General features: G+C 43.9%; 1 protein-coding gene across 1 annotated transcript; it reads right to left on the reverse strand.

The window, feature by feature from the left end:
- Positions 1–5621: 5621 nt before the first annotated feature.
- Positions 5622–16799, reverse strand: LOC134450663 (zinc transporter ZIP3-like). The gene is made up of 4 exons (XM_063200560.1): positions 16709–16799; positions 15165–15584; positions 11305–11817; positions 5622–9429 (listed from the first exon to the last, which is right to left on the reverse strand). The coding sequence occupies exons 2-4, from the start codon at positions 15369–15371 to the stop codon at positions 9190–9192; spliced, it is 960 nt and encodes a 319-aa protein (XP_063056630.1). The 5' UTR covers positions 15372–15584; positions 16709–16799; the 3' UTR covers positions 5622–9189.
- Positions 16800–17086: the final 287 nt, after the last annotated feature.

The following is a 17086-nucleotide window of genomic DNA, read 5'->3' on the forward strand; positions in this document are numbered from 1 at the left end:
GCGTTGCCGAATGTACCCCTGAAGTGTACCCCTCAACGTCTTTAGAACGTTCCGGGTGAATAAGGCGAACATAGACATAGCATATTGACACAATGTTTTCATCCACCAAAAAATAAAATGGGTTTACGAATAAAGAGGTGAATGCCCTTGTCAGCAGCAGCCGTGAGTTGCGTTTCAGTTGTGTTTCAAAGGTGGTCGGTTGCAGTCACCGTAGCAACGATAGTCTATCAACAATTGAGATCTGAGATCTGTGTTTGACTATTATGGACTAAACAAACTCATTTGTTATGCTAACCAGTGGGAGGAGATAATTTAAATATTCATATCTCTGCTCGCGCGCGTGAGGAAATTCATGTCACCTCTCGCGCGTGAGACGGTGTTTGCGCGCGCGTGGCAGCGTTTACGCGCGCGCGCAGAGCAAAATCGCGCGCGCGCAGAATAAAATACCTCGCGTATGCAGTAAGTGGCGCTCGTGGACCTTTAGTCCCGATTTTAACACCATATTCTAATGGCCGCCATATTGTCATCTCAGTAAAGAAGAGATACTCAAGTCTGATTATGATAATGACGTGATAATAACATTGATTTGCAATTTGACTCACAGGCTGTCGTAGCCGCTGGGGGCCCAACTAAACTTTCCCAAATTTACCATGACAAGGCCCCCCATAAACCGCTACATCCCAGCCATGTCCCCCCCTGACATGGGCCGTGCCACACTATTTGTTTACGTGCACCTGCCTTCATAACTTGACAACCAACCTGCTGTGGCCCCCCAAGCATCCCTTCACGCCCCTCACATGGGCCCTCGGCCCCCACGTTTAAAAACCACCACAATAGGCCTAGGCCCAAACATTTCTGCTCTTGTGTTGTCACACAGCTCTTTTCCATCCGGCTCCGCAAATCCTTTCTAATGGCCGCCATGTTGTCATCTCAACAAGGAAGAGATACTCAAGTCTGATTATGATAATAATGACGTGATAATAACATTGATTTGCAATTTGACTCACGGGCTGTCGTGGCCGGGAGGGGAGGGCGGGCTGGGCCAAGGCGCCGGGTCGGGAACCAGTGTGGCGGTGGGTTCTGTGGATCCAGCGCTGGGTCGGGTCTCCGTGTCCGTATTCAGATCAGTACCAAACTGGGCGGTGTGCCGATTAATCCAGGCCAGAGCTAATCTCACACACACACAGAGGTGACAAGCGGCTTGATATCAGGAAGAGGGGTCATGTGACCCTGGGAGAGACCTGCATGCTGAGTAGATGAGGATTAGCCTATAGGTACACTCAGGGCCGCTGACAGCTTTGACTGGGTCCAGGACAATGTCATCTGAAAGGGCCCCCTCACTCAATACATGCAATGTAATGAGGACCAAATAGGCCCCCATTCTCCTTGGGCCCAGGACAACTGACCCCTTTGTCCCCCCATGTCAGCTTCCCTGGGTACACTATACTGTGGTAGTGAGTCAGTGTGTGTGTGTTTGGGGGTAGGGGGTTGAGCGAGTAAGTTATAGTAAATATAATATAATATAACATAATATAATATACTGTAATATAATAATATATAATAGGCCTATAATATCATATATCATATCAGTGTTTCCCAACCAGGGGTATGTGTACCACTAGGGGTCATGAGCACACTGCAGGTGGTACTTGGAAAAATGTAATTTTAACAAATGCATGGAGCATAGTCACACTGGAATAGAAAAAGTGATGTAAAAAATGAGTTAGGGGATACTCATGGCACAATGAATAGGCTTAGGGGGTACATGACACAAAAATGGTTGGGAAACACTCTCATATCCTATCATATAATGTTGAGTGAGTGAGTTATAGTGAATATAATATAATATAAAATAACATATAGCAATATAATTTAATATAACATAATATAATATAATGGGCCTATAATATCTTATCATATTATCTCATATCGTATCATATCATATCAATAGCATACTGTATACTGATAAGCCTGGCAATATATTATTGATCATTTCACTTTAGGATGATAACAGTTTACTTTGGCATGAAAACGTTATAAGGAAGTTCAAGTGCAACTTCTCTGAAGAGAGAAAGTGAAACGGTTGTGCTACATGCCATGCAAGTTTAAGTTTACTGGAAGGAGGGGCAGGAGGGAAAACCTGTTCAGAGCAGGATGTGCCACTAGTAGATGGCTGATCCAAGTCCAAGCACTTCTTACTGCAGCATCGACCCTAAATTTGTCACGAAAAAGTCTCTGCTTTCCTTCATACCTTTTCTATAACTTTTAGATACCCATGCTTCCTTGTTGGTTGCTCATGCGAAACTAGCACTCTCACTTGCAAGTTTATTGCCTATCTCTTAGAGCTATTTTAAGATGAAATTTAGTACGAGGATCACTATTTAGGGCAGTCATGGGTGAGCGGTTAGAGCGTCAGACTTGCATCCCAGAGGTTGCCGGTTCGACTCCCGACCCGCCAGGTTGGTGGGGGGAGTAATCAACCAGTGCTCTCCCCCATCCTCCTCCATGACTGAGGTACCCTGAGCATGGTACCGTCCCACCGCACTGCTCCCCATGGGGCGCCACTGAGGGCTGCCCCCTTGCACGGGTGAGGCATAAATGCAATTTCGTTGTGTGCAGTGTGCAGTGTTCACTTGTGTGCTGTGGAGTGCTGTGTCACAATGACAATGGGAGTTGGAGTTTCCCAATGGGCTTTCACTTTCACTTTCACTTTCTATTTATGCTGGCCAAACATCCCCAAGAGGGATTGATTGTGTTTGCGACTGGTTTTGATAGTGATATTGTTAAGTGTACTAATTGGGGATAATCTAAGTCAGTGGTTATTAAATGGGGTCCTGGGAGGGGACCCATGGTGGTCCATGGTCCATGTCCAAGGGGTCCATTAAAATATGTTCATACTGTGCACTGTACCGAGGTCATTTCCTGAGTATTCCTGTCTAGCTCTTCAGCTGTCTTGTCAAAATAAAGACCCCCCAAAAAGTGCTTAAGGAGAAGTCTAGGTAAAATAAAAGTGCTGCGATTCATGATAGTGTTTCATTTCTGTGCTATTGAAATATTTAGTGTTGAGTTTCTCTTGAGCTCATTTTTCAGTCTCTGTCTCTTCTTCAGTCTCTGTGGTGTCCAAGTTATCTGATCCATTTGTATTCCAAAGCTCACTAAAGGCTCTCAGGTATCCTGCCCAAAGCAGGGCAAGTCTGGACAGCTCACATCACAGAAATCACTGCTCTCTGTATGTCTGAGAGTATTACACCATATAATAATAAAATAATATTCTTTTTTTAGTATATGCTTTTCACGTGACAAAATACAATGTTTGAGGACCTTGTAAAATACATGACAGACACAAAATACATTGGCCATGAGCATGTACTGGCCATGACGACACCTGGTTTAATATTAGTAGTAGTTATTATTATCATTATTATTATTAGTATTATTATTACTACTACTACTACTAGTACTACTACTACTACTACTACTACTAATAATAATAGATTTAATGGATCTTTTATTTAATCAATGTACGGCACTGTGAGAATACAGTACCTCTAACATGATGTCCAGTGGCTTAACAACTGCCCCAAGGGTCAAATTATGTAGCACATATGAGGCTGAGGACCAAACAAATCGTCCACCTGTATGGGCACTGATTAGGGATGCAAATTATCTATTAACTCATTAATCATTAGTTGATAGAATTATCGATCGACTTACGATTAATTGATAAGCGGGTTTTCCCCCCAGAAATCTCAATGTTCCTAAGAAAAAAACCTACTTAATCTAAAAATTTAAATAAAAAATTGAGATAATATACCAAATTTCAATTAATTCTATTTCAATTCTTTAATCCAAAGGTGATTTAAATATTGCCACTATTCAAACCCCTCTTCACACACACTCCCTTCACATGCCCATTGCACCTGGGTCTCTTGTCAGTTGAATTGTCGATTAATTGCGATTAATATTCTTTAATCGATTAACGTATTGATCGATTAAAGTTGATTAATCAGTTAATAGTTTGCATCCCTACCACAGATAGCACACATATAATTTCACTTGTTCCAACCTCATGGCGGGCCAAATGTTTGCCATGTCCGTGCCGGATTCGGCCCCTGGGCCACCATTTGGAGACCACTCACTCATCTATAAGGGTTGAGCGGTTTGCCAGGAGCCAGTGTTGCCAGATTGGGCGGGTGCCCGCCCTTGGGATGAGTGTCGGCGGGCAAAAACGGGAAAAATTGGACATTTGGCGTTTTTTTAAGTCGTTTTGGGCCCAAAGAAGTCAATGTAATTTGTTGAATTTGGGCGGAATTTAGCGCATTTTGGCGGTTTTTGAGAACCTTTTGGGCGGGATTTGGTCAGACACATCTGGCAACACTGCCAGGAGCCACTGTAACAGGACTTTGGCGATTTTGGCACTGGTGCTGGCGTTTGTCCCCAGTGACTAAGCCTTGAGTTGAGTCAGCTCTGATCCCAGTTTAACGCCCGCTGTGCTGCAACTGGGGCGTGAATCATCAGACTCCCTGCTGAAGGTTATGTCGCCCCAAGTGTTGGAAATCCAACCACTATCTGTTTAACCCTTAAAGGGACACTGTGCAGGAAATGGTCAAAAAAGGTACTGCAACTATGCTGCTCATTGAAACTGGGCTGCCTATTGCCAAATTTGGTCTTTATATGAAAGTTTACTAAGTAATAAACACATATTTTCTAGTATGGTCCAAATACAGTAATTTTTGCAGCTAAAAATGGCTATTTTTGGAAATTCAAAATGGCGGACCATGGAGAAGATCCCCCTTTTCATGTATGAAAAGTGCAATTTTTCCACTCATAATGAACACTTTGAATTTGATGCTGGTGGTAAGTAGTATTCATGAAAAAGGTAACATTAGTGAATGGATAGCATGGATTCTGGAAATAAACAATTAAAAATCTCACACAGTGTCCCTTTAAAAGGGACACTGTGCAGGAAATGGTCAAAAAAGGTACTGCAACTATGCTGCTCATTGAAACTGAGCTGCCTATTGCCAAATTTGATCTTTACATGAAAGTTTACTGAGTAATAAACAAATATTGTCTAGTATGGTCCAAGAAGAGTCATTTTTGCAGCTAAAAATGGCTATTTTTGGAAATTCAAAATGGCGGACCATGGAGAAGATCCCCCTTTTCATGTATGAAAAGTGCAATTTTTCCAGTCATAATGAATACTTAGAATTTTATGGTGGTGGTAAGTAGTCACGAAAAAGGTAACATTAGTGAATGGGCAGCATGAATTCTGGAAATAAACAACTAAACATCTCACACAGTGTCCCTTTAAGACACTACCCCTGTTATAAATGAGTCGTTACAGGCCCTGTCGTGGACAACCATGCGGCTGACCTGGGTTCAGTTCCCTGGGTCCTTTGCCGACCCCTCCCCGTCTCTCTCCCAATTCGCTTGCTGTCCACCTCTCACCCTGTCCTATCAAATTAAGTCGAAAAAGACCACCAAAAAAATCTTTAAAAAAAATAATAATTTAGTTGTTACCAGAATGGCAATTACTAAGTCTTAATAACAATAATAAATAATAATACTTTCGTTTTATAAAGCGCCTTTCAAAACACCCAAGGACGCCCAATGTGTAATGATATGATATAATTCATATTTTATTATGTATATAATAAACATGATAATTAAAATATTCAACACTTTATTTGAGACCCCATGACAAGATAAAAAAGAGGACTTTTAAATAAAACAGAAACAAAATATCAATCAAATTACATTCTTGGAACGTTAACATACGCATTTGGTTGATTTTTTTCATAGTCGTTAAATAAAACTACAAAGAAAAACAGTTAAGTGGCCTTTTAAAGACAAAAAGGAATGAATGACATCTTAAGCCATTTCACAACTCAGCATAGTACAGGCAGCGGGACTGAGCCGGGGTGGGCAACTAAATAGTCTGGTTGCCAGGATTGTAAACCCGCGAATGTTGAGTACACCAAAGTTTTGTAAAACAAATGTGTAATATGGGTCCCAAGTATATAGAAACTGGCGGATGCTAACTTGTCTAAGTATATCTAGGGCTGCTCGATAATGAGAAAATTAACATTTCTTTTGAAGACAAATAATTGTGCTAAACAATTCACAATCTTCCTACCCGTCAGCAGTGTGAGTGGAGGACCATAGAGAAACACACAGTGGTGTTCTGCATGAGTGTTGGGCAGCAAGTCTGCTCTGTGCTCACAATGGCTCAACCTAACTTTTGGCAGAACAGGCAAATTACAAAAATATTGCTTCAAATCGATACTATGAAATTTGACATTGTTTGACAGCCATATTAATATAATTTCAATATATTGCACAGCCCTAAGTATATCTACATACTGGGGACCTACACAGTATTACATATTTCTAAAAAAAAAAACTTCGGTGTACTCAACATTTCTGAGTTCACGATGGGGATCTATGGGCTGGCAACAGTAGATCAAAACATCGCATCACCTGATGAGGATAAATGAAGCAGAACAAAACTGACAACACAGCACTAAAGCAACAGACGGCACAACAGCACGAGACATGACATATGCAACAACACATGCCATGAATATACTGTATGTATAATAACAATACATGGCACACAGCTAAGGCAGAAATGACAGCTGAACAAAGCAAGACATCAAACGCAGCATAACCAAAAAGAAAGCACATCAAACAGTGCTTAAAACTGACAATGATTTGTGGTCACTTGTATGAAACGTTTTTTTTTTTTTTGCTGCAGCATTTGTTTGAAGGAATGGCTGAGGGATTTTTAAGCCAAGGAGGAGAAGTAATTAAAAACTGCTGCCTGGCACACACACTTGTGTGTGTGTGCAGGGCCGCTGACAGGTTTTGCTGGGCCCGGGGCAAAGTCATCTGAAAGGGCCCCCTACCCAATACATACAATGTAATGGAGACCCAATTCTGGGCCCCCTATCTCCCTTGGCCCGGGACAACATACCCCGTTGTCCCCCCCTGTTGGCGGCCCTGTGTGTGTGTGTGCGTGCGTGTGTGCGTGTGCGTGTGTGTGTGTGAGAGAGAAAGAGATTATGTAAGTAAGGAATCTTAATCAGACAGGCTGTGTCTTCATCTGTCTGTGGCATTATGTAAGTGAGTGCTCATATGGCCGTGCATAAACTCCATCACGCATATGGCACAGAGCACAGCACACTCGAGTGGTTTCAAGAAATCAACGCAAATATTTGACAAGTACACATTAGGAGGGTTTTACAGTGTTGTTGACTTTAAAACTTCCTATGAAGTATTATGACTGGATTACATCCTTCCAGTCTGGGGTGCATTTCTGGAGAGCGTACATCCTTCCAGCCTGGGGTGCATTTCTGGAAAGCGTACTTGCTAACTACTTTGTTGGTTGCAGTGCAATTTCCCATTGGCAACTACCGAAACTGCTAACTGCTAACAACTACACTTTCCAGAAATGCACCCCAGATATCACAACAGGCAAAAACATTGATATGACAAAAGTTACCCATGGACTTGCATGGGTCTGGTAACATTTCCCAAAGGCTGTCTCAGCAGAGCAGATAGGGGTGTAAATAAATAATCTAATATGTATCGATGCATCGATCTTACGGCCGAATGTAAACGGATCGTATCATGGGGCATTCTGAAGTATAGAAAATTATCGAATCGCTGGCCCCTACCCAATGCCCTTGTGGTAAATTGTGCAACATAATAGAAGTGGAAAAGTAATTGGAAAAAAGAAGAAAAGAAATTGATATTGAATCGTATCGTCATGGAGGCTGTTATTTACACCCCTAACGGCAGATAGTTTAACCCATTGATGCCTAAGGCACCTGAAAAAGGGTGCTGAATGCCTGAGCCCTTTTTAAGAAAAGCTGCCCTCAGCCTATAAAAACCTAAATATCTCAGCTTCTGAAGCATACAAAAATATGCACTTAGGTTGCACTTAAACACTAAGACCCTCATCTTTCATTCGAATATGTTCATTCATCTCAAACAAACAGAGATTTTTAATAAAGTTGTCTCAAATCTCATGAGTCTGAATGTTGCATGATGCAGCTCCAGGCGCCAGGGCCAATGTTGCGCAGCGCAACATCAGGCATCAATGGGTAAAATGCTGCCTTAATTCAGTGTCCTATGCTGTTAACAGGGACAAGCCATCTGAAGCATATGCTGTCTAAGCACTAATAATAACCACATTTTCAGCTGACAGAACAATGGTGTGTATATAGTATCACAACTCTTCCATAAGAAATCTTAATAAGGTAAATAATATATACATCAGTAACAGTACACAGTACGCTAGGAGATGGCTATTATAACTTTACTCTACAGTAGAGTATGCGCTGAAAACACTTTCACTTTAGAACTTCTTCACAGGCTGACACATCAATGCATGAATATTTTATGTAGTGTTCCCCCATTTAGTATGTAAACCTACAAAGTGTTTTGCTAAGCCATCTTCTTCCAGGATCCAGTGTTTTAAAAGTGTGTCAATAAATTGACCAGAATATAAGAAAGAAGACACAGAGGAGAGAGAGAAGAGGGCCGGGTGAGAGTCATATCCGTGGCTTCCTTCATGAGAACGGGGCAGCCGTGGCCTAGAGATTACGGAGATGGGCTTTACGTAGATCCGAGGGTTGCAGGTTCAAATCCCACCCTTCCTACTCCCCATCTCACTCCATGGCTGAAGTGCCCTTGAGCAAGGCACCCAACCCCACAATTGCTACAGGGGCTGTAACCAACACCCTGTACATAACAAAACTGTAATTCGCTTTGGATTTAGAAAAAAAAAGCGTCAACAAATTGTAATGTTACGTAAAAAAGTATTATTCGGACCTCATGGCAGGTAGAGCAGGTACAGAAGGTCGTACAGTATGACGTCTCAACACTCCTGTCCTTGGCTTACAGTACAGTCAAGTAAGGGTTCCCTTTGGTTGTGCTGGTGGACACACGGAACAGCTGTGTGTGTGTGTGTGTGTGTGTGTGTGTGTCTCTCCTACTCCACATCACCACTTGATGAACACCAGTCCTGCCAGTATGCCGTACCCCAGTATGAGGAATAGCACCTGCGAGTGTGTGTGTGTGTGTGTGTGTGTGTGTGTGTGTGTGTGTGTGTGTGTGTGTGTGTGTGTATGAGGCTGAGTCTTCAGGTGTGTGTGTGTGTCTCTCTCCTCCTCCTCCTCCTCACCACTTGATAAAGACCAGTCCGGCCAGTATGCCATAGCCCAGTATGAGGAAGGCCACCTTGAGCAGTCTGTCGTGCTTGTCCTCCAGCTCGCGCGCCAGGATCTCCAGGAAGGTGATGAAGAGGAAGGTTCCCGCCGCCAAGCCCTGCAGCACCACCGACACCACGCTGCCCGCCAGGCTCTGGGACGTCTGGATGCCCATGCCAACCACGATGCCCAGCGGGATCATCAGACTCACCTGGGAAAAGGAAGAAACAAGAGGTATTGTAGCGCACACCAATAATAAAGTCTTTTTTGAGGTGCTGAGGTGCTTCTTAGTGCATAGAAATGTCAAAGAAAGTAAAGCCAAAGTAGCAAACTGTGTGTTTTAATTTGAAGTGACGTTTTGGCCATCAGGTTGGCCGATATAGCCAACGCTAGAGTCGGTTTACTAGAGACTGTCCACTGTGTACTTTTCCGGGAGGTACTGCCCTCTAGGGGCGCCAACGGGTGAGTGCAGACTCCGTTCAGATGAATGGGCTGCGCTCTCTCTACAGCGCCCTCTAGGTGAACTGCAGGCACGGGTCGACACACAGGACAGTCTCTAGTACAGGGGTACTCAATTAAAAGTCCCCGAGGGCCAGTTTTTCAGAATTCCTCCCAATAAAGGGCCGGGCCGGGCCGACACGACCCCCCCCCAGCGCCAAAATAATAACAATATTATTATTATTATTATTATTTTTAAATGACAAGGTCTTTGTAAGCACAAAACACACGCACTCGCACCCGCAGCAGATATTTGGTTTCCAGTGACAGGATGGGAGAACATTTCTCTCATACAGGGCCTCTATTTTTCTGGAGCACTGTGGGGTGATGTGCCTGCCTTGCTCTCATTGCCACCCTTCAGTATTTTTTTAAATGACATGAGATTATCTGTTAGCATATTTGCAGACTACATTAATAAAAAAGATATTTCTTAGTGAGAAAACCATTAAGCCTGAAGATAAGCCTGAACACTTTTCAAACAAATGTTGCTTATTATGGCTTTGTTTATGCAGCTCTCGTATGCATAATGAGAGTCAGATGCAATAATGGACCCAACAAAGAGGAGGACACATAGATAGGAGGACACCTCTGCCAACAAGAAAATGGCACATTTGATGCAATGTTGATTAAATGCAACAGACAATAATAAACCGTAAAGTTGCTCATAACTTTTTTAGTAGTCTTATGAGGGTCTTAGCATTTCAAACAAACTATTTGGGGACTGTTTAAAAGTGTGAAAGTTTCTCAAGCAATTCGTTTTTAAGTAGGCTACCACTAGTTAGCTGCCAGCAGAGCTCAAACACAATTTGCCTTCATTTGTGTTAGCAACTAGCTACAGCGACTGCTAAACCAATTCGAAGTCCTAACACACTGTTTGCAATAAAATGTGGACCATTACTTTCAAAAACGAGGCATAGAGAACTTTGTAAATAATTTATTTACAGGCTCTGATACAGTCCTTCCCTTGTAGTCTACCTCACAACCTCTAATGCCACCCTCGTAGGTGCTTCTGTTCTGTCCGGAGCCTGTCCTGCAGTGACTGGCAAAGAAAGAGGGAGAAACTAGCTTAGGGGGAGGGGCACGGCACTTGTCTTCCTAGCGTCTGTAGCGCGATTTCAAAATAAGAGCCAACAGCGCGATCGGACCAAAAAAAAAAAAATATATATATATATATATTTTTTTTTTTCCAAAATTATTCGAGGGCCAAAAATAGATGCCCTGTGGGCCACAAATGGCCCGCGGGCCGCTATTTGAGTATGGGGGCTCTAGTAGTAAACCCACTATGGCGTTGGCTATATCGGCCAACCTGTCGGAGCCTGTAAGAATGGCATTATTTCTAAATAAACTGTGGGCTACCAAAGCTCTCTATGCCTCGTTTTACATGTCAAAAACCCAGCGACTCTACAGAAAAAAAGTTTGGGCAACTTTGAGCGTCGTAAATGGGTGGAAAGTAGAGATTTGTAACGATGGCTACTTCTATGCCCTGCTGAACCACAGCAAGAAACACACACACACACACACACACACACACACACACACACACACACACACACACACACACACACACACACACACACACGTTACTCACCGTGACGCCCAGCTTGGAGGCATCGCGCATCGCCAGCCCCGCCTTGGCCACGCTGAAGCCCAGCGCCACCGCCGCCAGCGCCTCGTGGATGGCCACGCCCACAAACAGGCTGCCCAGCTTGGCGCCGTCCTCCTGGAGGCCCAGGGCCAGGCCCTCGAACACAGAGTGGGCCGACAGCGCCAGCACAAGACTGGCCAGCCGCAGGGGGCCCGCGCGCGCCAGCTCCGCCGGGCTGAAGTGGCTGTGGCCGTGGCCTCCATGACCTCCACCCGAGGAGCCACCGCCACCGCGCGGAGGGGCGATGAACGGGGTGTCGTACTCAGAGTCGCTGCCGGCCTCGGAGCCGCCGCCGCCCGCGTTGAAGGTCTCCAGGTCGATGAAAGATGGCCGCTCCTTGCGGAAGGTGAGCACGGCCTGCTCTACGAAGACCGTCAGGAAGAAGCCCAGCATCATCATGGTCTCCGCCAGGGGGTAGTCCGTGCTGATCTTAACCATCTTCAGAACATCAGCCACCTGTACAGGGAGGAAACACATTATAAAATTATACAGGGAGTGACACATTACATTATAATCATATTTTATTATATTATGAAGCGCAAGGGGGTAGTCCGTACTGATCTGGACCATTCAAAACCTCCGCCACCTGTAGGACACATTATAATATATACGTATACAGAGAGGGACACATTACATTACTATGATTTATCATGTTATATCATATTAGGAAGCGCCAGAGGGTAGTCCGTGGCTATTTTCACCATCTTTAGAACCTCAGCCACCTGTACAGGAAGGGACATATTATAACATTAAATAATACAGTAGTAGTCGGTACTGATCTGGACCATCTTCAGAACCTTGGCCACCTGTAGGGAGGGACAGGGCTATAACACATCGTAGGGACACATTACAATATAATATATCATGAACAGCCAGGGGATGGTCCGTGGTGATCTGAACCATCTTCAGCCACCTACACAAGGAGTAAACACACTATACAATTATACAGGGACGGACACATTACATTATTTTTTGAAAAAAGGTTCGCACACTCCTTTGGATTTTTTCTTCTCTAAGTTATTTTTTCTTTTTTTTATTCATTCATTCATTGGCAATGACGTTTCGACCTCTCGGTCTTCCTCAGATTCCAGAAACACATTACATTATTATCTCATCATATTATATTATGAAGTGCCATAGGGTAGTTTGTGGTCATTTTCACCATCTTCAGAACCTGTACCAGGAGGAAACACATTATAAAATAATAAACAGGGAGGGACAGTTTATAGGTAGAATGGTTTACAAAAGGCTATTAATAATTTGTAAAAGTTACAAAATAATAATGATGATGATTGGAAGCTTGGAATTATATCATGTGTTTGTTTTCTGGACTTTAGGGTTACAGAACTTTGAAAGGGTGCATCACAATATGGTACTGCCTTCTTGCATCGCGATACAGTATCGTGACTGCATATCATGATTTCTTGATTCTATACAATATCATTACAGCCTTAGTCTGTACTAATCTACATCATCATTCACCTACAGAAAGGAACAAGAGGGCACTGCCGTGGTCATTTGCCGACCCCTCCCCGTCTCGCTCTCCATTCGATTCCTATCCACCTCTCATACTGTCCTGTCAAGAATGAAGTCTTTAAAAAAAAGAAAGAAAGAGGAAAGGTCCAGGACAGAGAGATAACATTCATTATACCAGCATATAAATTGGCATTATTACAATTACAAATCATGGCCTCTGCCAGCAGGTACTCTGTTCTAAGGAATACATTAAGTTATTATAACACAATCATTACACCATCATAGCCTCTGCCCACTTGGAGTGAAGGAAAACTGGTCCAGTGGCCTTGAGTACTCTCTCATTACGATCACCTGATTCTGAGCTGGTCGGATCAAATATGGGGTCAAAACAAGTCGCACCCTTGGAGTGCAGAAAACGTGAAAAACAGGGTAAGAAACTGAAGAAGTGAGAATGATAGTGAGACAGTGAGTGATAGTGAGAAAAACCAGTAAAGTAATGTTTCTGCAGCTTTACTTTTGCCAACAACAGTGAAACAAGGAAGGAACACAGCAAACTGTCTGTGCCCAGACTAAATTGCCCATAACCCAAACCTAACCAGGCTGCCACAGGGTGTTCTTGTAGAGCATGAGGAAACATGCAAGAGTGTAGGGCGCACACACACACACACACACACACACACACACACACACACACACACACACACACACACACACACACACACACACACACACACACACACACACACACACACACACACACACACACACACACACACACACTAGATGGTTCAAATCAACATTGCATTTTACGCATTGTCATGATGCTATGTTGCAAAATGAGTTCTAAGAGACTCTATTGTGAAATATTGTGCATTTCCTCATCAGCGTCGTAGTGCCCAAGTGCAGTGTCAAATTTAAGACTGGTACAGTAACACTGTCAGTACACGTCAACCTAACCGACTGTTGATTGACATGGTTACCACCTATTAGGTGAACTCTATATAAGGAAGTCCTCTGTGATTTTGTCTGTTTGCACTGAGGAAGGTCTGGTGACCGAAAACGTTTTGCACTTTTGGGTAGCACCTTGATCACTTGTACATATGTAAAGCAATAAATCAATTATTGCATCGGCTGCTGGTGTGCGAGTTCTACTCTTTGCTTCTGTGGATTATCGCTTTGGAACCAACGCACCCACAAGGACTGGAGTTATTGGCGCGACACCCCTCTGTCTTTTGTCTAAGACTGGTACAGTAACATTACTCTCTGAGTGTTGAGAGTAGCTGTTCTCAGATGCTTTCCCCTAGCTTAAATTATATATCGTTCTTATTTTTATTTTTTACCATATGTTTTAAATGTGCTTTGACTCTAATTTCTTTCTTTCTTGTTTCCTTCTTTTTGCATTTGTTTTTTGTGAAGCACATTGAGTTGCACCTGTGTATGAAATGTGCTATACAAATTATCTTGCCTTGCTTTGCCTTTGAATTGCGACTCTACTCTATGCGTCATCCCTCAGCTTACAGGTGCATCCCCGTGGGACACATATCAATTAAAGAGAGAAGCTGGAGTGCACCAAACCATAGAGTTTTAACTATTTATTTGGTACACATTCCCCGGTGTTTAAAACTCAAAGCTGCAGTGTGCTCCAGCATCTCTCTTCAAAGTGAAAGCCCAACTGGGAAACTCCCAACTCCCTGAGCGTTCTTATTCCCCTTTTTTGAGTTTTGAATATAAAATTGCAGTATGTTACTGTGTGTGTGTGTGTGTGTGTGTGTGTGTGTGTGTTACCTTCTCTCTGACGGCTGGCAGCTGTGCGTTGAAGCAGGTGTCTGTCTGTCTGCGTGTGTGTGTGTGTGTGTGTGTGTGTGTGTGTGTGTGTGTGCGCGCGCGCTCGTGTCTGTGTTACCTTCTCTCTGACAGCCAGCAGCAGCGCGTTGAAGCAGGTGTCTGTCTGCTTACCTGTCTGTGTGTGTGTGTGCGTCTGTGTGTGTGTGTGTGTGTGTGTGTGTGTGTGTGTGCGTCTGTGTGTGTGTGTGTGTGTGTGTGTGTTACCTTCTCTCTGCGCTGAAGCAGGTGTCTGTCTTTGTGTGTGTGTGTGTGTGTGTGTGTGTGTGTGTGTGTGTGTGTGTGTGTGTGTGTGTGTGTGTGCGTGCGTGTGTGTGTGTGTGTGCATGTGCGTGCGTCTGTGTGTGTGTGTGTGTGTGTGTGTGTGTGTTACCTTCTCTCTGCGCTGAAGCAGGTGTCTGTCTTTGTGTGTGTGTGTGTGTGTGTGTGTGTGTGTGTGTGTGTGTGTGTGTGTGTGTGTGTGTGTGTATGTGTGTGTGTGTTACCTTCTCTCTGACGGCCGGCAGCAGTGCATTGAAGCAGGTGGCGAGGAAGACTCCGCCACCGAAGGAGTTGCTGACGGCCATGGCCTTGCGGTAGCGCTGCGCCTTCTCGCTGTCAGCCTTCAGCACGCGCACCGGCAGCAGAATGCCCCCGAGCATCAGCGCAAACACGCCCAGCAGGCACAGGATCTTAGCAACCACCAGCTCCATGGCGACGGGAGTGGAAGGCTGTTGTTGCTGGGTGAATGGCCGAGCCGAGCCGAGCAGAAGCCAGGCGAGGCGAGAGGAGAGGAGAGGAGAGCGAGGTCAGCAGACTCTACTGTTGCTGTGCAAGGAGACGCTGGAGTCACAGCTGCTGGCCAGACACGTCATGTCATCTCCTGAATCCCTCTCTGGCAGCAAAGGCCATCCCAGCTGAACACTCTGAAGACCAGTAAGAAATAAAATAAATAATAAACAATAAAAGTTCAATCAAACACATGTAGTAGCTAAAGTAAACGAAGGCATCCATCCACACCTGTCCAGAGTGGCTTTAATCTGTTCTGCGTTCTCCGCCTACTGCTGTACTTCAGCAAAAGCACCGTCAAAAACTTCTGGTAAGCAGGGGAGTGTAGCTTACTAGCATGATTGCTCCATTGCATTTTGCAACCTGCACAGTAGGCCTGCCCTAGAGCTATCATTCTGTGCATGCATGGCCCAAAGGGAGGCTTGCACTTTACCTCCCGTTGTTGCAAAATAGCTGTGGTTGCTCCAAAACCGGTTACCCAGATGTCAGAACCAACAGTGAATGCTCGTAAGTATATGTCACTGTTAATTTAGATTCGTTTTGATCCTCACCTCTAGGTAACCACGTTATGATGAGGACACACCAGATTTCATTTCACATCGTTATCACAGAGGGTTTGAGAATGCCTCGGCCACTGATGAGATGTAGGAGGGTTAAATAAAAGAAACTAGAAAACTAGAAACTATTGCTATCAGGACCCTATGATTTTGGCAATGCATGTGAGCTAACTAGGAGAGTGAAGATATGGATGGCAAAAGGTACAGACAGACACGGCAGCACCGTATAGATAGCGTAACGATTAGGAAACAAATGAGAACTTGCTACAATTTTGTAATATTTAAGGTTGAGACACGCACACAGACATTTCACAACTGGAAACAAGCTAACTTAAAAGACGAAGCTAGCTAGCCGCGCATCTAAAGTTTACGACGAGCTCCCGTGACAGCTGATGTAAACAACAACAATCAACAAACGTAGAGTGACTACTATGCTAACACTTCCAAACATGCATTCCACCCAATTGTTTATTGTTGCTCATAAAAACGCCAACAGTCGCTGCGAAATGTCGACAAGAAACAATACAGGACCACAGCCCCTTTGACAGAATTGACACAGTGCAGCTAGGATGGCACCTTTAGATGTCCTCCTTTCAGGAGAGGCTCATTGCATTTCATGCCATCACATAACATGAAAACGAACGTGTTGGGACATATATTTCTGTTTTATTCATGTTTTTCGGAGATCAAATTGAGTTCTTTACCTGAATTATCTCCTCTTTACTTCCTGATGCTGGGAATTTTCGTTGCACCTGTCGCTCGCCACGACCAGCGCTGCCAGTGATGATGGAGGATGTGACGCAGCATTCCAAAATAAAGGACACAGACTGTATGCATCATCCTTCAGCGCCCTGGGCATTTTCAGTTTTGCATATTTATATCACTATTTAAGCCTGTTTCGTGTTTGTTCAATTGATTTATTAATATGGACAAAAATATTCAGAACCTTTTGTCGACATGTGTCAAGTTTATTAGGCCTACAGGGTTCCCACACCTTTTTCATGAACAAATTATATTCTTTGGTTTACTTTGTTTGACAAAGTTCACAAATTTCAAGCATTTTCAAGCACTTCACCAAACAT

Source organism: Engraulis encrasicolus, chromosome 6 (genome assembly GCF_034702125.1).
Source record: "Engraulis encrasicolus isolate BLACKSEA-1 chromosome 6, IST_EnEncr_1.0, whole genome shotgun sequence".
NCBI classification, from domain to species: domain Eukaryota; kingdom Metazoa; phylum Chordata; class Actinopteri; order Clupeiformes; family Engraulidae; genus Engraulis; species Engraulis encrasicolus.

Coding starts and splice junctions, on each gene's coding strand:
- LOC134450663 (XM_063200560.1), bottom strand. CDS start 15,371: ATGGAGCTGGTGGTTGCTAAGATCCTGTGCCTGCTGGGCGTGTTTGCG. Junction 11,818..15,164: donor TGCCGGCCGTCAGAGAGAAG/GTAACACACACA, acceptor CTCCCTGTACAG/GTGGCTGATGTTCTGAAGAT. Junction 9,430..11,304: donor CCTCCAAGCTGGGCGTCACG/GTGAGTAACGTG, acceptor TCCTTTTCCCAG/GTGAGTCTGATGATCCCGCT.